The 24,848-nt window shown below is 39.2% G+C and overlaps 1 protein-coding gene across 9 annotated transcripts in view; it reads right to left on the bottom strand.

The window, feature by feature from the left end:
• Positions 1-24,848, bottom strand: part of Celf2 (CUGBP Elav-like family member 2) — a 598,848-nt gene that overhangs the window by 174,475 nt on the left and 399,525 nt on the right. For 5 of the 9 annotated variants that reach the window (XM_023701316.1, XM_004641262.2, XM_004641263.2 and 2 more), the window contains one exon: positions 9,637-9,833. In XM_023701316.1, the coding sequence (XP_023557084.1) occupies positions 9,637-9,833 (197 nt within the window). Of the gene's footprint in view, positions 1-9,636; positions 9,834-10,002; positions 10,428-24,848 lie in introns of those variants that run through there. The other 4 variants (XM_004641265.2, XM_023701317.1, XM_023701318.1 and 1 more) reach the window with 3 other exon arrangements.

Raw genomic sequence — 24,848 nt, 5'->3', positions numbered from 1 at the left:
AACTTCTGAATTTTAATGGAAATTGCATCACAAACATGTAGAGAGAGAGTGAAACATTAGGCAGGATAATAATTCTAATTCTCCAGTTAGAATTAGTGCTAGATTGTAGGTACTGACATAGGGACATCTCTTTCAGCTATTTACATAGAGAATGAAAAATTATTGATCCTAATACCAATTCCTGTGGTGTTTCAATTGCCCTATGCATTCATCCTCACCCATTAGTTTTACCATTACAATTTGACCCTCTTCAGCTGACTAGTTCCATTCCCCATTTATAGCAAAAACTACCTCTTTGCTAGCTACCTATGGATGTTTTTCTATACAACTCAGCAAAAAAGAGGCCTTGACCAATTCAGTACATCATAATTTGCATTCCGCATCTTCTTTTCTTCTGTGTTCCTCTCTCTGTAACATTCATCCTTCAAGGCTGATTTGAAAATGTTCTCAAACATTCAAAGACCCTGATTCTTTAATACGCCTAATTGTTCTAGTTCACTAAAAATTTATCTAATATTATACTTAGTATATCACTGAGATATCTAATGTCCATTTTCTACTGTATTTCACAATATGGGTTTCACATTTTTAATTCACTTGATCAATTGTCCTGAAAACCAACATATTGTTATCTATTACTTCTGTTACCAGAACACATAATTTGATTTTATAATCACAATATTTTAGCTTAATTTCTACATCTTTCCTATTTGGCCAATTATCATATCTTTTTATTACTTTTATTGAGAAACAAATAGCAATGAGACAGTTTCAAAACTAATAGGACTATTTCAATAATTAATATATTGCATACTGTCTTCATAGTAGTTATCCACAGTACAAGATGCAGACATGATATCTTGTCCAAACACGATTAGTACAAGTCTTTCTTCTCACTGAATTAAGAGAAAGTAGCTGTACATCTATCCTAACTATTTTGTATCATCTCTTCTTATGATTCCAAAGATTTTGAGGATCACACTGATTATTATATATTTATTCATGGGAGTACCCTGGCAGGTCTACCTTTTATTAGAGGGAGAGTCGTTCTTGTAAAAGGTTTGTAAAGGCTTTTTTTTTTTTTTTTTTTTGTAAATGTTCTTATGAAAGCAATACTATAAAACAAAGTGTGAGAGTAGATGGTCTTAGAATTGATGCAATTAGGATGATGAATAAAGACCTGAGACTTTGAGTTTAATTTTTTTAGGCACTGGGGCCATCTATCATAAAGATGAAAATTTGGTCTACAGCTCGAGTAAGAAACGTCTTCAAAAGTTATTTAATGATACTAAGTTTTAATGCTAGTATTCTGAAAACTTCTAAAATAACCAGTTAACTATAAACTTTTGTTAGAAGTTTGAAGGAGGAGAAAAGTAAACCTTTCAATCCAAATACCATATTATCTGAGGTCTTTGTCAGGAAGATGAATAAGGAAGCAGATCAGTCTGAAGTGTCAATCAGGCACTACACAAGTGTTTTATAGTCACTAACAGCACGATCCCATACAGAGCACTTCTTTTTCCAGCTAAGAAACTGGACTTCTCATTTCCAAAGGAATGGTTTCATGATGCCCCACAGTATGATATTCCATAGCAGTATAATTGGTTAAAAAAAAGCATTTCTAATGTGGAGAAATCTCATTGGGTATAAATGAAAAGGAAAGTGAGGTCTCTACAGACAACTACAAACGTGCTCAATGGCAAAGACAAACTGTGAAATTACCTAAACTTCACTTTTGTCATCAACCTATTGTATGTGGCGAAGCACTCACACAGAAACCATGAAGTCTTTTTTTCCCCTGTGCCCAATTTCTACCAAAGAAGCTGATTCTCCTTTTGCCCAGAGTCTGCTTTTCTTATTATTCTAAAACTTTAACACCAGAAATGCAAATCTATCAGGGATCAGAAAACTGGGGACTAACTGAAGTCTCAGTGTTCCAGACAAAAAAGAAGAAAACAAAATGGTCAGAAGGAGCCCTGAGTAATTTCTTGTCTTCTTTGATACTGGCTTTGATATTAGTGCTGTCTCTGGGTCCTCTGTTTCTGTTCTTCCCTTTCTTCCTCTTTTTTTTCTCTAGAGATATAGAGATCAAAATGTACCCATGATAAATATTATCTGCCAGGCTAGAAGCTCCTTTTGATACAAATAACGGAAATTTAGTGCTAAATTGGACAGACACAGCCTAGCCACTCATTATCAAGAGCACGGGACAGTGACAGACATTCTTTCTAGCGCTTAAAGGAAGAACGTTTTAACATTATTCTCTCCTGTATCTTAATCATTCCATTTGTGTAAGTCAAAATAATTAAAAACTTCACTTAAAAATGAATTGTTAGGGGCTGGGGAGATGGCTCAGTAGGATAAGCGCTTGACTGGCAAACGCAAGGATCTGAGTTCAATCCCTGGTTCAGAAAAAAAAAAAAAAAAAAAAAAAAATTGTTAAATCTTTTAATATAACCATAGAAAAAAAACTAGTGAATCTATCTCTCATAAGGATGTGATGAAGATTCTTGGCTGCATGAATATAAAAATTGTGACAGCATCTTATGTTTGTGCTGTTGGCCCTCAGTCAGCTAGTAATGGAAGGGCGTCATGCTAGGTATGACAGAGATTTCTGTTAGCATAAAATTAACGCAGGATGAAAGCATCCTTTCTGAGAGCCACTGAGGCAGCCTTATTGGAACTTAGGCTTTCTCAGAAAATTGAGGGTAGCAAACCTAGTTTTTAAGAAATGTAGATCAGAAGTCCTATCTCTTTTTGATATGCATTAAAATGTAGCATGGCTTCTTTTCCTGCATTTTAAATTCTTCCTCAACTACTGATTTTGAGATTCTGTTGCTTAAATAAACATCCCAAGTCCACTTCTATCATTTAAATGAAGTTTCTGACAGAAGTTTCTAGGAAAAAAGAGGATGAAATGTGCAGATGAGCCTCTTTACTCCAATGCACCCCTCCAGCATCACTTCTTGCGTAAAAGGGGCAAAGGTGTTCTTTATAAAGCTTTAACACTTTAAACAAGGATAAAAATCTATGAGATTATCAATTCTCTAGATTATACAAGCAGCACTCATGTTCATTCTCTTATTGAATATGTAAAACAGCTCTGTGAGGTAGATATTAGTTCTACTGTATGGATAAAGAAGTTGAAACTCATTTTCTTTTTTTTTTTTGGTGGAACCGGGGATTGAACTTGAGCCTGCCAGGCAAGCACTTATTCTATCGAGCTATCTCCCTGGCTCCTGAAACTCATTTTCTAAGGTAGTCTTCAATAGTAAGTGCCAGCCTTGAGTCTCTTAACTCCAGGACTACTCTCATTCTACTATGACACAGATGAATCTTCTAGCCTGAGGACTGTCGCTCTGCCATATTCTATATAAAGAGAGTGAGACTTTCTAAGTTTTATCCTCCTTTTCTTTCTTACCCTCCTTGTTCATTCTCCAATCATTAAGTCTCATTTGCAAGAATCTTTTTTATTGTGCTGAACTAGGGAGAGGTTAGGACAAAATCAGAATATATTAATGAATTCTTAAAGACTTAGGTAAAGCCTATATGGTTAGAAGAAGCAACACATTATCATAGTCTAAGATCTATAGGACTGGTCCCCTGGGTCAACTTAACTGCAATCAGACTAGCAAGAAAATGAACGAGTTACAGTGTCATAAGCATCACCAAAACTCTTTTAAAACTTAAGGTAATAACTCTTCCCAAAGGAGGCATGAATGAAATTTTTGTTCTACCCAGAAAACTCTGGCTCTAAACACCATAGGGCTGTAACTGTACAGCAGTTACATTATGACCTCCCAACATATTTTAAGAAAAAAGGAAGCTTTGCACTTTGGGCCTCTGTTACATGGTGATAGCCAACAGAAGCCACTTCCTTTTCCTGTTTCTCTTCTGGCTAAAAAGTCACAAAAGGGAGACAGTAAAATGTGGTCAACAAGGCATTAGATTAGGCCCTGTTCTGTTCCTATCCTAGTCTCAAGGGTTAAATGATTTTAACCTAGTCATTTTGTTTTTGTTCCTGTGAAATCACAATAACAATAATTAGCCATGATCCTGAGTTATAATTTTGGTTTGTTAAAATATTAAGAGAGTGATGATCCATAGCACATATTAATCCATCTTCTGTTTGCAGACTCTAAATGTGGCCTTAGTTGAACACAATCTTAGTATTGGCTACTTCCACCATATCTCTGGCTCTCTAGCTCCTCTGCTCTTCCTTTTCCCAGACCCATTAGCAATCCACACATTGCTTCTCCTGTACGTGCCTCAGCCATCTCCAACTTTAGGATCCCTATGACTCCACTTCGCCACTCATTCATAGATGCTTAGTCCTAGAATCACAACTCTCAGCGCCTGCTCTGAAGCAATACAAGTGACATATACCTGGGCCTCTGTGCTTTTTAACAGCTCTGCCACATTCTGCTCTATGAAATCTTCCAAAGCAGTCATCTTAAGTTGTTTCTATCTTCTCACGTTTCCAATAACCTTCAGCCTTCTTGAACACTTACTATTTGCTAGAAAGACTGAAGGTATTTCACCCAGGTGCCACATATATACCATCCATCATACTGAAATTTTTTATGCTTTTACTCTGACCTAAACTGCCCTGCTGTATCAAACTACTTGGGAGCTTCAACTTTTTCTTCTCTCTCTTTCAGGACCCTGACTCAGGTCATTTATACACTTTTTTTTTTTTTTTTTTTTTTTTTGCAGAACCAGGGATTGAACGCAGGCCCTTGCACTTGTCAGGGAAGCGCTTATTCCACTGAGCCATCTCCCCAGCCCCTATTTATACACTTTTATGATCTCTTTTGCTCTCCCTTTTAAAAATTTATAAAAATAATGAAAATGGTTGTCTAAGCTTTCTTTTTTCATGGCTACACCACTAGAAAAGGGGCTCACCAGCCCACATACATACCTAGGCAATTCCTCTCTCCTTTAATCTTCACCCTTCTGAAATATTCTTACATCTTCCTAGTCACAAAGTCCAATACCTTTTCCTGGCTTACATCCTTCTTGAGTCCTCTGTGACTCTTCAGACTCAACACAATCAAAACTAAGCTTAGCAATTTCTCTTCTCCCTTCTTATCATTGTTGACCTTCTTCATTTCTTCCATCAAGTCAAAACCTTCCTGTCATCATTGTCTCAATTCAGTTATTAAATTCTCTGCCCTCCACCAGTGTTATGTTAGGGTTACTCAGCTCCTTTCCATTTCTATGACAGCATCTTCTCTCAACACAAGTCAATGCACTATACCATTTTCCTAGCTTCTTTTTGTGAAAGTAGCCTTCATAAATCTTTGTCTAACAAAAACAAGCAAAATTTTTTAAATTTATTTTATCCTAAAAAAGAAAAACCTGTGTCTAACCTATAAATTCTCTCTCCCTCTTGTTTCTGCTCTCCCTTCCCTTCCCCTCCCCTCCCCTCCCCTCCCTTCCCCTTCTCTCTCTCTCTCTCTCTCTCTCTCTCTCTCTCTCTCTCTCTCTCCTCTTTCTTTTAATACATTTGGTATAGGGTCTTACTATGCAGCTCAGACTCATAGTTATCCTCCTGTTTTCAGCCTCCCTATTGCTGGGGTTACAGGTGTGTGCCACCATGTCTGGTCTCAATGGTCATCTTAGTGTGCCCTGGGGTAGGGCCAGTGTGAATGTGATGCTGCAGATTGAATCTTGGTCCCTGTGCTTGCCTAAGCAGGCGCTTAGTCTGCTGAGCTATCTTGCCAGTCCTAAATTTCTTTCATTTCATTCACAGATTTTCTCTGAACTCTAGGAGATTTCACAGTTCTCAGAATACACCATGCACTTTCTAACCAAGTTGCTTAAGTCGGGCCAGCGTACTCATTTATAATGTTCAACATGGACTTCACTTATTGAAACTATTATTTTTTTGCAGCATTTGGTAAAGATGCCATCTTTTTCTGTCTCTTGTTAACTGTAGATTATTCATTCCTTCTCTGAATTTCCACAGTTTCACCACATGCCCATCTGCTTCTTTCTTATTATCACATTTTTATAGTATATTTACTATAAACTCACCTTATTGTGCTTATCAGATTATAAATCCTTGGAAATGGTGAGGGTGATGATAATAATAATAATAACTATTGTAATAATCTCCATAATAACAAACTCCTTCCACATTCTAGCTCTTTGCAAAACATGTAGTTTCATGACCTCAGCAACACTAGGAGAAATATCTCCGCTTTTAGGTATGATTAAGTAACATGCCCAATACCTACTATTTGGCAGAGCCCAGGCATTCAATTTAGGCTTATCTGATTTTTAAATCCATGTCCTTACCTACTATGTGGATTATCTCACCATTTACAGATAGAATAGTTTACCTACCCATATTTCCCAGAGTTTCTGAGCCCATTTTGTTAATACATACATCTATAGGGAAAAGAAACAGCTTAGACTGTAACTCTTAAAGGATGAAAACAGGATAATATTTCTATGCCTTATGATTAAACAGAAAATAAAATGCGGTGAGCAAGATCTAATTCACCTGGATTAAGTAATGGCCTAACTCCGTCTCTTTTCTTGGAACCATCAAGGTCTCGAAGGTGATGAATCAAGACCACTCTAAAACTCTTACTGAGATAATTAAACTACATTTAGATACTGCCTCCAATAATTCTAGTCTCTGAGGCTTTATCATGAAAACATGATAATTGTACTCTGCTGACAGAATCATTTCTGTCAATTTAGTGTTCTACTTTATATATGAACAGGCACATATAGATATCAACGTAAGGAAAGTAGTGATTGTAGCTTTCTATGCCTAAGCAGCTAAGCGCTATAATCCTCTGAGGGGAATGTCATTATACAGCCCAAATCCCATCACAACAAATACTTTTACAACAGAGATGTCTATATAACAAAAAAACCTTTCAAGCTTTGGTTGACAGCCCATGTATTTCAAGCAATATTTTATGTGAGACTTGGAGTTCACAGTAATGGGAATTGACCTATATTTCCAAAGGTAAGATCTGAATGATTACATGGTAACTCCTATTCCAAGACACCATGGGCTGAAGTGATGTACAATCCAAAGCCATGAAACTAAAAATGTTGCCCTAATACAGAATCCAAATCCACCCTGATCTTAAAGTATGCATTTTTTTTTTCCTTTCAATTAGGTAAAGAGAAGGGCTCTGACCTAAGCCTGGAAATGTAGCAGATCACAGCCGATCTTGGATTTCATCTCACTGAGTGGCAAAATGGTTTGGTGCACACAAACAGGAGGTCTGTGGTCAAATCTCCCTCTTCTCCTTGCTAGCTAGTTAAACTATATTTAGCTATATTTCTTCTCCTTTTTTTAAAAGTTTTTTTTTGTTTTTGTTTTTGTGCAGGGTCTCACTATGCAGCTCAGACTGGTAGTGATCCTCCTGATTTCTGTCTTTCTAGTGCTGGGATTACAGGCGTGTGCCACCATGTGGGACAGGTGTGGCATGTGGTGTCAGGGATTGAACCCTGGCCTTTGCACTTACCTAAACAATCGCTTGGTCTGCTGAGCTCTACTGCCAGCCCTATTTCTTCTCTTTTGAGCCTTAGTTTTCTTATCTGTACAAAGGACTAATACCACTTACTTTAGGATTGTAGTAAAAACTCTAGGAGTATATATAAAACTCCTAACAGAGTGCCTGATACTATTTGAGCATGTGCTCAAAATAGTTAGTTCCCTCACCAGGCTTCTCTTCCTCTCCAAGATCTTGAGCTTCTGCATGCTATTTTCATGAAATTAGTTAGAACACCTCATACATGGAAGTTAATAGAACAGAGAGTCTCATATAGAGTCTGGGTAAAGTGTTGCTTCAGTGGACATTCAGGAAATGAGAGAAAGTTATGAACTGACTAGGCCATGCAAAGGTATTTATTTGACATTTTGGCCAAGGGAAGACATATGTACTCAAAAGGCCTCTGATTATCTTGTTAGAGGTTATTTTGAAAAATGCTGATAATCTAAAATTTGGTCATATCTTCTTGGTCAAGATGAAATATAGTTGCTACTTTGGCCTAGTTTTCTTTCAGGTGCTATTCTAACTGGCAGGAGGGCCCTTATTTTGGTGACTCCTTATTAGTCCCATACTTTATATTTTTCTCCTTAGTAGGATACTGTGAAAATAATAAAATCAACACTAGCTTTTCCAGCTGGAAAATATGTAGCTAAATAGCTTCCAAAGATATTCACTAATGGCCCTCAATATTATGCTAATTTATGAAGTTTGATATTAATAATTTTTAGATATGCAATTTTTTGCTTTTCAAATTATAGATCAAGTTTGTAATAACAATTCTATTGTTTTGTGAAAACTTTTTTACATGAAATATTTTAAGATAGTAAACCTGAGTTTTATAATTTGATGGTATGTTCATCTTTACAAAATGAAGATTGGCTAAGAGCTTTAAAAGTCCTTAAAAAAATCTTCCTAAGCCTGATTAAATCTTGGCAACTACGTGGAACAAGAGATAGCCCAATATTCCTCAGAATTGCAGGATGTGAGTATTAAGGATTTCTTAGTTCTATCTTTCACCTTGTCTGTAATCAAAAGGCACAGAGAGAATTACTGTGCTGCTCTTTATGTGCTTAATTTAAGTGTATGAGCAAGTCAAACAATGGGGTTTCTTATATGATGTAAAACAGAAAAATAAAATAACTGATAGATCAGAAATACCCAGGCAGAAAGAAAAAAAAATCCACAGAAAGACAGACAAGCTCTGAGTAGAGATGGAAAGATCAACAACAGAGAAATAACAAAATTATTAAGGTGAGAAGGTTAAAATAGTGATGGACTTAGTGGTAGCAACAGAGGAGATACTTGAAATTGAGCCTGCACAAAGCTTCCAAAGTAGGACTGAAATACACAGACGCATCAGCCTGGTACGATGGTTCCTGACCTCTATTCAACTTCCACCCCCATCATCTTAAAATGGAGGCAGTAACAACCACCAGCTCTTACATACTTTAATCTTACCACTGATAAGGGCGTAAACCTCAAGCATTTTCGAAGGTGTGCTAACTACCTCAAGCCACTAGGGCATCACTCCTAGGGCACCAAAAGACACACTTCACTTCATGGTTCCCACCTAGTCACCAAGGTTTGAGGTCCCTCCTAAAAGTGAAACCTAGCTGCCTCACACCAGTGGAACCATATGCACAGTTTTGAAACAATAAAATACCATTGTAGTTACATGAGAAATTATGAGATGATAGCACAGAAAGAGTTAGCTCCTGAAATGTAAGGCTGAGAAACACTGGTCCTCAGAGAAGCAGCCACCCCACCCAAGAACAGCCAGTGCTGCTAGAAAGTGGTCTCTCGGGAGCAATCAGGCACCTGGACAGAGGCTCACATTCTGGCCCTCTCTCCCTCTCCAGTCCCAACTGTCCCAGTGGGCGGGCGGGAGCGCAGGGAGGAGCCTGGAGGAGCAGCCAGAGCACAAGGGCTGCCAGCACCAGCTGCTCCCAGCCATCCTCCTCCCTTTCTGCTGCCCGCCCTCCCTCGCTGCTTCCCTCCCTCCCACAGGCTGAGGGACCTGGGTGGCCCTGGTCAGCCCAGGGATGCTCTCAATACCCCGAAAGCCCGCCTAGACACCTGAGTAGCCCCAGCCCCATGCGTCCACACTCTGTACCTTTACTCTGGGGAGGGTTCTGACTCCGGTCCCGCAGGACGTTGATCTGGTAGACAGCTCCATAAGGCTCAAAAAGTTCTTTCAGCTCCTTTTCCGACCAAGACCTGGGGATCTGTCCGACAAACATCTTAATGGCATCTGGGTCTGGTTGGTCTGAGTGATCCAAAGCTCCGTTCATCTTGTTGGCTGTGCCGTTACTGTCAAAAACGGAACCAGGAGCCAGAGTTAGGGCTGCGGGGTGAGGGACAGGAAGAAAAAAAAATTGTGGGGGGTGAGAGGGTGGGGAGGCGGAAGGAGGAAGAGGAGCAAGGGTAAAGTGCCTAATGAATCATAGAAATTTGATGAACTAAAACAAAGCAGAGGCACCATTAGGTTGCTCCTTAGCAGCAAGCCAGGCTTTCACTGCATGCTGCTGTTCAGCATCGCAGCCAGAGCACAGGGCAGCACTGGGCTGCCTGTCACCCAGGGCGTGGACATCTCGGAAACCGGCTCAGAAGGCAGCTGCAAGTTAAGTGCTAGTCTCGGTCTGCAGGCTGCCATCAACGCATCGGCAGCATTATCAGCCCTGTGCTGGCTATCGCTGGGAAAGAAAGGCAGGGCTGGATTTCTGCCGGGTCTCTCCCACCCTACTCCCCGCCCTTTTTGGAGGTTTTTGGAAGAGAGCAGAGAGGTGGTAATAATAAAGTCACATGGAAGGAAAATGAAACACTTGGCAGTCCATCAGATGACTAATGCAAGATGCTGGTGATGAATTTGCAGAGTGCGCGAGGCATCCATGTGTGCATCAAATTAGTACGTTGTTGCTGCTCAGAATGGAAAGCGCTCCAGCTATGCAGCTCTCTGCAGCTGATTGGTTGCCTACACTGGAAAAAAGGCCAGAGCTGGGAGGGAGGGTCCTCTTTAAAAAGCACATTGTTTATGGGACCCAGGCACAAAGGGTTTAATTCAGAGAGGCAAAAGGGATCTCAGAATTGCCTGCTTTGTGCTTGAAAAAAAAAAAAAAATCAGCCCCAGAAAGTTGAGTTCCCACTAAAGGACACAGAATATTTCAAATCTTTCACACTCCATAAATTGCTCTCTGTATATCTGACTTCCAGATGTTGCACTTAAGCTCTAAACAATCACACGTTTGGGAGAGAAAAAAAAAATCTGCCTTTTCTTCTCCTAGCTTCAGTAAATATTTAGGGTTGATACAAAGAACAAAACCATAAGCTTCCACATATCTGTCTTCCTAATGTTGTTTCCCAAACTCCCATTTGGAAGACGATGCTTGTTTGAGCTTGCAATTCTGGTCACCATCCTGTAAGGCATCCCTTTTTTACTTGAAGTTCCTCCCCTTTTAAGCACAGTGAATAGCCAAGCAAACCCCATTTCCTTCTCTCTTCTCCCCTCACTACAGCCAGATCCTGGGGCGAGAGGGCGGCCTCTGAGTAGCACTCTTGTGCTGCGCTGTGTTTTTGGGTTAGCCACTCTGCCTGTGAAGACATCATGCACCTAAACAAGGGCAAAGCTGGCAGACAGGGTACTGAAAGAGCCTCCCCCCATCCCAGAAGCAAAAAGGTCAGAAGGGATGTAGTGACTAAAACTGAACTGTACAAGGCAGGTGTGACTTCGCTGAAGCCTTGGAGAAACAGTAAAAAGGTATTCAAAGATCCTAAGCAGGGGCTGGGGAGATGGCTCAGTGGAATAAGCACTTCCCAGGCAAGTGCAAGAGCCTGAGTTCAATCGCCGGTTCCGCCAAAAAAACCAAAAAAACCCCACAAAGATCCTAAGCAGAATTCCTTATTAGGCTGTAACAAACAAAAGAGAGCACTTTGAGTCTGCTGTGGGCCTAGGCTGGTTAGGAGCCCTTAAAAAAGAAACAAAAAGACAACACCAGTGGTTAAAAAAAACAGATATAAAAAGGAGAAATACTTGATTAGATTTAACCCACCAATGAAAATAGTGTCAAATACTCTTTGTTAGGTCTTGACATCAATTGCTAATTCTTCTGCCCCCACCCCATTTTATCACCCACTTTATTTTTTTATCCTCGAGATAAATAATCAGATTGTCTAACTTAGAGCATTTTCAGAACTTCTTCAAATCAACCTTATTGTTATAAAAAATGTTCTGCTGAATAAAATATTGAGTACAAAATCTTTGAACAATTTAGGTGTAATGTAATGTTTGTTTATATTAGCGCTAGATCATTATCTTGTTCTTAGGCACCTATATTTTTTTCCAGTTACTCTGAGAATTCAGCAGACACTTTAACCCCATGGAGCTGTGATTACAGAAGGGTGGAGGTGGCAGAAACTCATGCAGTACAGATTGTAGTGTTCTAGCACATTGTGAACCGAGAATGTGGCAAAACTTATTTCTGGGACAGGAAAGACTCGCGGTTATCGCTACTGACAACCAGCGGAATACAAAGAAGGTATTGCCACAGGTCTCAGCTATCAGAAAACGGAAGTTCAAAAACTGAGGCTGTTGGATGTTGGCTGTAATAACCACGATTAGTGTAATGGAGGACTTCTATCTAGTTTAAGCAGGCCTTGAACTCATTATATAGTACAGACTGGCCTGCAACTCAAGGTGATCCTGCAAGGGAGGACTTTAAAGTGATACTTGCTCTAATATTGAAACTTTGAAGTTTAGAGCAAGCATCCTTCAATGTTTCTGCAAATGAGAGGGCTTTTATACCTTCTGAGAAAATACAAACTCACAGAGACCTAAGGGAAGGAAAGTTGAGAAGGGAGGGAGCTCAGGTCTTTCACTCTTGGTGTCTGTAGGTAAGCATGGTAGCTATACCCCTCTCAATCAGCCATCCTTTATGTACGCACAGAGGCCTCTCCTCATCTTGAGACAGTGCTGCACAGTGGTTAAGGGTGTGGTCTCTGAATCCTGGCACTACTGTGTCCTACCTATGTTACTCCAGACCTCAGATCTTTCAGCTATAAAACGGAAATAACAGGCTCTGCTTCAGAGTCACATGCTTAGCGTAAGACATGACACAAAATTAAGTGTCCTAATTTTATTCCAAAATTGATACCTTCTTTGCCATCGTAAATCTATTTTCAGCCCATTTTTATGCAGTATAGACCCAAGCAAAATTTGTACCCTAAGTAATAATAATATGTATCTTTTGTACACCATGTACTGTGCTAGGCACTGGTTTATTAAAATTGGGTATCCTCATATAACCTTACAGGAAGGTAGCATTTTTCAAACGGCAACATGTAAAATAGAAGTTCCTTCCCTATGACTACCAGCTGCTAAACTGTAGCACTAGGCCCCAAAGTACAAAATATTACTAAGTTGCCATTTGGCCAAGTACAGTATCCAGCTTAGCTTGGGTTGACAGTGAATAGTTCATGGCAAACCAGTTCAAACACAAGACCAAGAGCAAGTCCTCCTGGGTCCCTGGAGTCACACTGCCAAACAAAAGACAAACAGTATGTTAAAGTGCTGCATGTTAAAGAGTCCTTTATTTTATTTTTTTTAACGAGTCCTTTATGACTAATTAAAACCCTGGTTTTTAAAAATCATCACACAAAGGTGCTGCCTTTCCAGATTCCTTTCCTCTCTTCCTGCAGTCACATGATGAACACTCTTGCCATTTTGCAAATAAGCATTCCAAAGATCTGCATCATGTGTCAAGGGGAGAATAATCCCTCAAATACAACCATGTCTAGTTGTACAAATTTAAAATATCACCATCACACCTTCCCAACTGTGTTAGTTGATACATTGTGTCAACTTGGCTGAGTCAGCTCTGGCAGATCTCAGCGTGGGGGCCTAGCCCTGCAGGTGGGCAAGGCCCAGGAATTGAGAAAGGCAGGAAGCCGCCCTGCCTGGTTTCCTGCTGCCCCGCCCTGCTTCCATGGAGAAGTCCCAGTCTTTGGAGAAGCTTGATCTTTGCGGCCACTTTGGAGGAGCTCCAATCTTCACTGTGGAGCTCCGATCTTCGCATTCAGTGCAGAAGGAAGAGAGAGGCTTTATGGATGCCGCAGCTGCTGCTCCTCCTCTGCTCTTCATTATTTTCTGCTGCATGAACTACTGTCCTCTACCTTGGAGCCAGCGGAATATGGACTGAACCCTCCAGTAACTGTGAGCTAAATAAACCTTTCCTTCCTTCATTTTGTGTGTCGGGTATTTGTCCCAGCAACGAGTAAAAAGTAACTAAGACACCAACCAAAAGTTTTTATGTAGAAAAGCAGTTATAGCCCACCCACTACGCATTATAACTAAATCTCACACGCTGAATTCTCACAGTATACTAGTAGTTCAGTTACTTTCACTGTAACCCATCCAAGCTCGTCCTCCCTTGGACTCCCAACTTCCTAGCTAATATTCATCTCTAGTGGAGGCTAACTGACTTTTTTCTTTTGTCTTCATGGGGTTGTATGTACAGAAATGTTTAGATAAGACCAAAATTATGTTTTTGAAATCAAAACTTTGTGGGTACTCAGTTGCCAGGAGCTGCAAAGAGTCAGTGTGCTCCTCTAGGAGAACTAATTGTGGGAACAGTCACCCCAAATCTCAGCAAACCCCTTGGTAAAATCTCTATTTAAGAGAATTTTATTGGCTTTGAAAAGTGGACTCTGTTCATTCCCTAGCTGTCTTCAGCACCCAGTACAGTGCCTTTTATAGCATAAAAATTCAGATTCAGATTCAAATTATATTTATTGAGGGATTTCTCTTTGCCAGAAAACTTTGCCAAGCATTCAACATACAATATCATTAGCGCTCCAGTTGGAATAATCTTGTTTTTGGAGATGAAACAACTAAGAGTCACAGAGGTAGTGTTTCTTTCCCAATGTTATGCCCTTAAGGAAACATGACTTGAGAGTGTGACTATAGTAAGACTTGGAAGCCAGCTACCACTCCTTACTAGTCCACAGCTGGATTTCTCTAAAGTAATGTTTTCCATGGGTTCTGTGATCATTTACAGGTCTGGTCACAGGCAAATACATCTCTTCTTGAACCTTGCCTGCAAATTCCACAAAGATCCTAAGTGCCAAATCTGCTTTTGCCCTCAGCAAGGAGCCAACTGTAAGGTTCCTCTGGGATAGATGCCATATGGGATCAGACCACAAAAGTCACAGGGCATGAAGCCAGTGGGTATTGTTGGTATCAGTCTCAGAGCCAAGATGAAAAGGTAATGATGCTGGGAGAAAAAAATGAGAGTGCTTACATTTTGCTTTTAGCACAGCACTGACCTACTTCCCTACTCTATTTTCTAGTAAAAAGAACTAGATCAACACAGGGTATGCAAAATCTTCTCAGGTTCCTTTAAAGAAGTAAAATATTATTGGAAAAAATAATTGAGCTACGGGGTGGTCAGTGGCAAATTGCTCACCTAGTATGTGAAAGGCATTGCATTTGATACCTGGTATTGCAAAAAAGTTTTTTCAACAGTTATTATTAATTCCAGGACAAAAATCTTCTCTAAGACCTAGTAATTTGTAGGTTTCCACCTGAGAATTAGGAGTTCTATTCTTTCTTTTTTTCTTGGGTAATTTTCTGTGTAATATTTCCTTTATATAAAAAAGGAAGAAAAACAAACTTATAAAATGGGTATGAGAAATACCAAGCAGCCATAAATAATTATATATATGCTGAAAAAACCCCCATAAAATTCCACTTTCAACATGTACTAAGCCAAAAACTTAGTACAAGTTGGAAAAATTTGTCCAAACATAGATAATTTCTTTAGTATTTATCAATAATTTTACTACTCCATGACTTTTATTATTTTTTTATTTCTTGTAAAAACCTTTATCAGCACTGACTCTGGGCTGTGATGGAAATGATCCATATCTACATAATCCAATATGGTAGCCACTAACTGTACATGGTTATTGAATACTTGAAATGTAAATGATGCAAAGGAAGAACTGAATTTTTATTTGAATAGCTCTATAAATGAATATACTTGCCCCTTTCCCCCTTTAGCACTCCTTAGAATTGAGATTCATCTGAACATACTGTTTCACAGGGAGCTGTTCTCCAAAAGTAGGAAAGCTGGCCAGGAAAAGGACCTTGTGCTGAGGCATTCAACTGCGGGTCAGTAGGTAGTGGGCTGGCAAATTTGAGGTTTTTTATTGGCTGAGAATCAATTTAATTTGGATCTCTGCCAACCTTGTAACCACTCTGTACCTCAGTTTCCTCACTTGTATAGCAGAGACCAAGAACAGATTCCATCTGGCTTTTAGTTTCTATAACTCTGGTAATAGTTTAGATATAGAGATTGACTTACGAAAAAGATAATTTAAATAACATGACCAGCTGCCTAAAACCTTGATATGATTCCCTTTCTGAGTCCACGTTAGTTCACTAGGCTCAGAGGTACCTACATGTGGACCAGATAAGATGTCACCCAAGCCCGGATGGAGCACTGAGTGGCCACCCACCGGGGTGCTGCCAGAGAACCATGTCTCGCAGTTTATGCCAGGGTTCATCTTAGTATCCTAGGTATATTCTTGCTAGCTCAGTCAGCTTACAAATTACTCTTTCAAAGGGCTGGGAAGTCCTTTTATTATATTACTGTACCTAAGTAATAGCATACAAAGAAACAGGGTTTGTTTAGTTATCACAAAAGCTATCTGAGACTAAGCTGTGGAAGACAAAAGCCAAAAAACGAAAGAGAGAGAGAGAGAGAGAGAGAGAGAGAGAGAGAGAGAGAGAGATCAGTGACCCTGTTACCTCTGTTGGGCAAGAGAATGGGCATAAAGTTTCCCACTAGTAACTGTCTTCTACACTGTCCACCTTGGTGGTGTAGGTTATTTAAGAGCCTTCTCTTGTATGTAGACTCAGCAGCATTTCCCACATAGCTATCTGGAGAACACAGCAGAAACTGTGACCCATAGCACCCTTGGGAGGCTCACCATCACTGAACTTAGCATAGCCTCTTGGTTTAGGAAGAGGAAGCAGTTGCCCTTCAATATCAGGCTCTGGGAATTGCAATTCCTTTTTTTTTTTTTTTTTTGGTCTTTTTGAGACAGAGTCTTACTCTACAACTCAGGCTGGCCTTGAGCTCACTTTGTAGAACAGGCTGGTCTCAAACTCACAATGATCCTCCTGCTTCAGCCCTGAGTGCTGGGATTACAGGTGTGTGCCATCATGCCCAGCTGCAGCTTCTTTTAAATGTACTGTTTTATAGTTACCAAGAGGAAGACCTCCCTCTTCCACGGACTGCTTTTCAACCGGGCAGTTTGTTATTGGCCTCATACAGCTGGTATAGTGGGATAGTGGGTGGCTGAATACTTTCGGCAAACTCCGTGGATATCAGGTCCTACTGGTTGTACCACATATAGGATCTGCAAATAATGATGTTCCTGTATTTACTTGAAAGTTACTGTTAACATTTATCACGTGTAGCAAAATCTAGTCACAACCACACCATTTATGGAATAAATCCCAAAAGATCTGAGGTGAAACAATTGCACATCAACTAGTGAATCCTCATAGAAGATTAATGCACCAAATAATATACTAAGAAACCTAAAGCACCAAAACTTTTCCTCAGTGCTCAACCTATTAGTAAATTCACTTGAACTTCTCTGAAAAAATGTTCAAGATTCCTTATGTACATATACACATATGATCCTAGGCTTGGTCAAAATTTAACAATAATTTCTTAAGAATGTAAAGGACATCATTTTTTCTTCATAGACAACTAAGAAAGAGTCATTGTGACAGGCATTTTGCTATACCACTGGAATTAAGGTTGGCTTGTATTTTTTCAGAGGTCTAAAAACTATACAGCTATCTACTAGGGTAAATACAGCTATGACTCCTGGGAACTGTTCCTGCAGAAAAGGCCACAGAGCAAAGCATCTGGGCTTGCCAAGTAAAAGGGAAACCTGATTACCTCATCTCAATTTGACTGCTAGTAAAAAGCAGAAAGCTGAAAAACCCCCACAAAGAAGTAAATTTGGAGGCATGCAGGGGGTACCTGATGATTGAACATACAATAACCCTCGCTGGGAAAGCAGTGAGGCATTGGCTATGGATAGCCCCCACCCAAGAAACTCATTTCCTTCTGTGATTTATCAGAAATAGTCCAGTGGACTTCAGGCCTAGTAGGAGGCATTTGCACAGGGAGGGATAGGTGTTTCAGGTGAACCTTTAGAAATAGCAATGGAAATAATGATCACAAAGAAGATTCTTAGAGGGCTTCACATTTCCAAAGTGCCTCGGAGGCTCACACTGATGAACCAGTCTTCTCCCTGTGAGGTTGCTATCACTGCCCCCACTTTACATATGAGGAAATCCCTTAGGCAGGCAGTCTCCTCTGAGGAACAGGGAGCAAGTGTGCCCTCCCAGTCTGATTTATCCACAGCTAAACACTGTTGAATTTGCCTGTATACTGGGGACAGGCAATCAGAAATGGCTCTTTTGGATGATTGAGAGGAGATTAGTTTGACCATCAATTGACTGAAAAGCAAATCATTACAAAGTTAAGATGACTATCATGAAAAACTAAACAAGGACCAAAATGAACATGGATTATTTTAATAAACCTGCACCTCATATGCACAGTCTAGCAGCAAGTGATGAGAATGAGGCATACACATGGGGCCAAACAACACAAACACAATGCCTTGTTGCCTACAGGCTGGATTTTAATAGCTGTGCTTCTCAAGGCAAAATAAGTTCTATCCTAGTCACTAGTGAAAATATTTTGCTTTACTTGTTTATAAGGAGAATGCAGTCAGAGCAGATTCGTAACACTCTCCATTCACTATGGAAACTTTGGGTGGCCAAAATAGACAATTCACCATGGAGAATTTTAAATACCTCAGGAGTTACTTTCATACTAAACCCCTTTCTATCCTTCATATATACTTAAGACTTACTTTATGTCAGGCACATTTAAAGGTTGAATGAGAAAGGGCTGAAAAATCTGTAAGCCCCTAAACTGTTTGTAGCCAATGAGAAGAGGCAGCCATATAAACATCAAACCAAAATCCAACATTATATAGCTTGCAGTGTATATAGGATTACAATGAGTCAGAAACAAGTGACAAGTGCAGGCAAGGAATAGGACTGAACATTCAGCAATCTAAACTACACTACATTCTTGTGGTCAGTGCTCAAATGAAATATATGAAAAATAAATCAAAGCCAAAGAATGATAAGCTATATTATGTCACTTGGTTGACAATGTAACAAAGAAAGAATAGAAAAAATGGCAGCTCTAACAAAGGGGCTGGCATGTTAAGGGAAGCAGCCTTAGAATCTCCTTGTCTCTACCACCTAGATGCATGTGAGATGGGGAGAGCGTCCGTGAAAGGGAGTCCTGGTAGAGACCCTGGTAGGGACAGTGGCCACGTGTGCTACTGGCCTCACACGAGAGCAAGCCTAGTCCCTCTGCCCATGCTTCAGATGCCATATCCTGGTAGGCTGTAGAATAAAGTCACTTCTGTCTTCACTTACATTCTGTGTGAACTCATTGGTGGAGGTTATCAGTTCTCAAATATCCCTGCCTTTCACCAGGATACTATGAAAATAACTTTGCTGGTCTTCACCATTCAGTTCTAATCTGACAGACACTGTAGCACATCTTCAAATGCAGTGTATCTAAAATTAACTTTTCCCAATTTTCTTTTATCTCCAGTGAGGTTTCATGTTCAAATTCTCTGTTACTCATTGACTCACACCCTCTGTGTCCTTCACTAATCTGAGAACAGGGGTAGTGTCCCACACAAAATAGGCACATAACACAGACTGACTGCTCTCAGCTCTTTCTTTCTCTTACTGCTGAATGTACAAAGGCAATAATTAACTGAACCCCTTATCAGGTACAATTTGAAAGTGAAATTCTTGATGACAGGCATGTCTTATGCAATCATTGATTCAGACATATTTAAAGGCTGGCAAAATAGATCAGTGGATTAAAGCACCTGCAAGCAGGTGCACGGGCCAGGGTTCAATCCCCAGGCCTGCTGTGCCAGTCCCGCCCCCGGGGTGCTGAGACTGGCAACTGAGACTGGGTGTGGTGGTATGCATCTGTAATCCCAGCTCTTGGGAGGTTGCAAACAGGAGGATCACTATGAGTCTGATCTAGTAGTGAGACCTGAACACCCTGTAGACCTTCCCTAAAATTAAAAGAAAAGACAAAAGACACATTTATGGAGTAATTCCTACAATCCAGATATTAATCAAAGAGCCAGGGATACAGCAATTAATGAAATGGGGATAAGATAGCTTTTATATACTTGTAGCTTATACTCTATAGCAAGACATAAGAAAAATAAATAAATAGACAAACAAATAAATCTTATTCTAGAAAAAGATCATTTTGATGGGGAAAAATAAGACAGGGAGGGGAGGTAAGGTATTAAGGTGCTAGTTTAAATAAGGTGGTCTGAGAAGTTGTTTGGAAGGTAGGTACAGTGCTTTGAACTGGGGCTCAGTATATCTTCAGTACTTATTTTCTGAATGAATAGATATAAAGGGGCAAGGAATTAGAGTTATACAGAGTAAATCACATATTACGTGATTTGTCATCACCACTATAAGAACCACGTTATCCTACCTAGTGCTGTTCTATTAGATCTGAGTCAATGTACATACCAACGAGTTTCTGAGTCATGCTTATTTTTCTCCAAATGCTGCCTGGGTCCACTTATTCCGGCACAGTCTCTGTCCTAATTCTGGCTACCATCTTTTCCCTGAATTACTGCAAAACTGGCTAGTGGGTTTTCCTGCTTTGCACTTACAGGACAAAGACACTGCTGATCTTAGTGCTTGCCTGACATTCAGAACTCTATCTACCTTTTCGTTAAATATTGATTATCTGCCTATTCATTATTCATTTTATCATCTATCAATGGTAAAATTTAATCTCAGTCTGGCCGCTCCTCAACCTGCATTTGGTCTACCTTTCTCAGTCTATGTGATGTGCAATCAAAGAATACAAATGGCAGGGAATGCTAGCCTAAGCAAAGCAGTGAGCAGGATGAGGTTTGACAGAAATGCACTAGAAATTACTAATGCCACTGTTTCCTTCCACTGATCTGGAAAATCAAAAGTTGACAGTAAATGGGAACTAATTACATCGTATTAATGATAGTATTTTAGAGAACAGAATTCATTGGTAAAGAAAGATAAGAATTTCTATAGATTAATAATCTGGTAAATTCACATGTATTTCTTTTGTTTTTATGTATTCAAATTTTTAAGTTTGTAAAAAGCTAGAAAGAGTAAAGAAAAAAATGATCTTAGGTTATAGCTCAGTGGTAGAGTGACTGTCTAACATGCACAAGGCTACATGTTCCATTCCCAGCACTGCAATAAACAAACAAATAAGCAATTTATTTATTTAATTAATTTTAAAACTCCTGGCTAGCAATAACGTGCGTTACAAAGTTTAGTTCATGGCACTTACATTCTTTAAGCCATTTGGAGAATTTCTCCACCCAGTCCTCCAAGACTGTTTTACACTGCCTTAATCAGCTGCATTTCAAACCCAGAGGTGACTAAAGTTAGAGAATAAAAGGGAGGGTTTGCAATAAGAGGGCCCTTGCCCAAAGAATCCAGGGAATCTCTGAGCTAAGCAGGTAAAAGTCAATTCATACCAGGAACTGATGTGTGTGTTCACGAGCAGTTCCCATGGACAGTAGTGGAGCAGAACAGTTAATCTGCACAGTGACAGTCTTTTCTCACGTATAAAGTAACATTATGCTCAAGAAATTCTGCTTAAGCAGGCCAGGAAATATATAATTTATTGTAAGCAGAATTCTTTCAAAGTGAGACAATGAACGGAACTGGTACCTTAGAGGATAAGCTTTCAACTGTACTGAAAAATCTAGCTAATCAGCCCGACTCATCTCTGAAGGAAGATAGGAGACTTTCTTATTCTATCATGACAGTGGATGAGATGTCAGGATTTGTATACTCTCTAATTTGTTTGCATTAAATGCAACGACAAATTTTGCTTATCAGACCCTCCTAGTTCTTTTTGGTCTAATTTTTACTGAGTACCCTGCTCTATTCTTAGTTACCAGCTACTGTTTTCATTGTTCTGGGAGAACAGAGAGTGAGGGGAGACAGAACTGGAGAAGGATGAGTGGCTACTTGTGGGGTTTCCCAATGTCCACAATGTATTACCAATCCAGAAGTAAAATGTAATTGTTCATTTTCAAGATAGTGCAAAAAGTGCTACCAGAGGTTTAACAAAACTGGACATAAAGGTCCTAAATAGATGATTATGGTAGCATTCAAGGAGGAAAAGTTTGAATTTTCTAGAATTTTTCTATCCAGACACAAGAAAAGGCAATCAAATGCTCTACAAGATTGCACTAAATCCTACATAGCAGTCCAAAGCATCTCTCTCTGATCATCTGCTCAAAGAAATTTACAAAAGTGACAGTAAAGAATACTGCCAAGTTTAGACAGTTGGTGAGAGAAGACTTCCGGTGTGTTCTGTGCAGATCAGGTTGTCATGAGAGTGTTTTTTTGAGATACAAATAGGGTAGTTTCTCATGCTACAAAGCTATGTATCAAAAGAGAAAGTCCAAATGACACTCTATTTTGCTAGATCTTAAATCCCTCAATTACCTTATAAGATGAAATTGATACCAAATACAACATTTTTATTTGAAATTATATTGGCCTTCTCAGTGTCAGCATGTCAGAAATTCCATTTAGCAGCTTAAATCACCAATTAAAATAGGTTTTGACAGTTAATTTGGTTATTTCTTAAAATATACATCATCAGGTCTAATCCCTTAAACAAATAAGAATAAAAATAGGATTATGTGCAAAATTATAATAGCTATTATTCTAAGAGGCTGAATATCATTATATCAAAATTCCCTATAGCTGGCTTTTTAAAAAGCCATTTCTTCATTTTTTGACACTACATCTGGCACAATGAATACAGATGATCATGTGTTTATATATCTGTCTAACTGCCTTTCCCAAACATAGCCAGATGGAGTCTTTCAGAATCAAATTAATTTCAGATTAATTCACTCTGGACCCACTCCAGTTTCATGATTCTTTGCTTTGAAGCACCAACCAAACAGATATGAAATCATAAACTTGAAAGCACACAGGTTCCTTGATACTAAGGGGGAAAATAGTGTAACTCTGTGGCTGTTTCCCCATCCCAAAAGAAACCCGTTCAGGTGCCACAAGCTGCCAGCTCAAGGACTGATCAGCATTTGTCAAAATTATCCAAAAAGAATTTTTTTTTTTGCATACTAGTAAGATCAAGTTAATTTCACAGTCAATATTTATAATGCTTTGAGATGATTCCAGCAGAAATTAGAAAGCTCATTACTAACATCAGAATCACAAACATTATGATAAACTTGCCACAAAGCAGAGGTAGGTATGATTAGTGACAGGAGAGAGTTAATTCAAAACACACAAGTGCATATTCTCTGTCTCTAGATGTATCTACTGAAGGAAAGAACTATAAACAAATGTAACCAGGCTTTGCTTGCTGTCAATCTTAGTAGATGCCTTTATTATCATACTTGTTTCAATTGCAATTTAGGTTTCCATGGAGACACAACAGTCAGCTCTAGAAAATTATAAGATAAATGTCAGGCAGCGATAACGGTGTTAATGAAGCTTCGGTGACAAGCAGCTCTGTGCTTCAAATAATAAGCCTATTTTCTATTAGCATATGTATAACCTGTCAAAAAACCTGGAAGAGAATATTAAAAATTAAGTGCGTATCTATCTATATTTAAGGAAGAGGAGAGACCCCTCTATGAGTAACTTAAATTTGGTGGGTCAACCCGAACAAAAAAATTAAATTAACTGCTCATTTCTTGGGAAAATTATGTACCAATCATGGCTCTAACAGATGCTTTAGCTGACATACAGAAATGCCTTTCTTCATCCAGTCATGGGAAGGATTTTTTCTTAGAGTGTGGCCCAGTAACCTGTTTTTGTTTCTGAAAGCTAAAACCTCACTAAGTCTGACCGTGGCAGATTATGAGCTTCAGAAAAAAATCAATTCTACCACCAATCTCATGATACCTGGACTAATGTAACCCATCTACTCCTCTCTGTTCTTGGTAGCTGGATAACTCTAATTAGATTATCAGTATTCAGAATCAACCTTGCTTATTCAATAGCCAAAATGTGCCATTGAACTGTGAGTAGATCAGGGAAACTGGGAACTGTGAAAGGATAAAAGTTTGATGCATTCTGAGGACACAGGTTGAGACTTTCAAATTGTGTAGTAATGTAAATACAACAGTTCACGGGAAGATTCTGAAAGAAACTGCCAGAAAAATAAATTCCCTTTGTTTTGGAATTCTCTTTTTTAATTTTCTACGTTCTATTCAAGAATATCCTTTCTTGAGAATATCCTTTCTCAGTTAAAATGTTAAAAAGATGAAAAATTAAAGTCAAAAGTAAAAAGTTAGAAGAGTGGGAATTTTGCAAGTCCATGTCTCTCCAGAAAGACAAAAGACAGGCCTCGCTATGTGAGTGTCTCCTGCCCAGCTCACACTGTTAGACAGCGTGCTATGACCTCCCGCATCATTTAATTTACCCCACATAATTTTCCTTCCTTTACTTAACAACTTTTACTTAAGAATCTACTATGTGCTGCCAGGTTTAGAAAACAACAACACAATGCCACTGTTCTTAAATTTTATAATGTTCAGCAGATTGTACAATCTAACATTAAAGCTCTTGACTAAGGTGCTACAAGTGTTCTTTCCTTTCTGTCCAAAGTTTGGTCTCCTTTAAAGTGACTAAAAGAAGTATGTTTTTCTAGAGCAAGCCAACCCCTTTTATAACAACTCTTCGTTGGGAACAACAAGTTGCTCAAGTCCTCTGCTGATTCACTGCCACTCTTGGTTGTTTTTCTTTTTTTTTTTTAACTTCATTTACTGGGAGTCATATACAAGGTCTAGGATAAAACTCTGCCAGGGTTATAGGGTAGGAATTTGTAAAGCAACTGTTGAAAACATTGCACATTCTTGCACCATTTCCTTTTCTCTTTGAGTTCTCTGTTGTACCTCCATATGGCTCTTGAAAACTTAGAGCTGCCTCCTACTCAAAGGAGTAGGTATTTCCCCCACGTATGTCCGATCTAGCATGAGTGAGATTCTGGGGAAAGCAGGACAAAAATGAGTGGCTGAATCTAGGTCTTCTATGTTCTGGGGCAAGAAAAAGAGTACTTTTCTTAGGATCCTTTAGCGCCAGTCCTTTTTTTAAAATTTTATTTATTTATTTTACAAAATCTCAAA

This window comes from Octodon degus, unplaced genomic scaffold (genome assembly GCF_000260255.1).
Source record: "Octodon degus isolate 3935 unplaced genomic scaffold, OctDeg1.0 scaffold00133, whole genome shotgun sequence".
Taxonomy (NCBI): domain Eukaryota; kingdom Metazoa; phylum Chordata; class Mammalia; order Rodentia; family Octodontidae; genus Octodon; species Octodon degus.
This window is presented reverse-complemented; position numbering and strand designations above follow the sequence as displayed.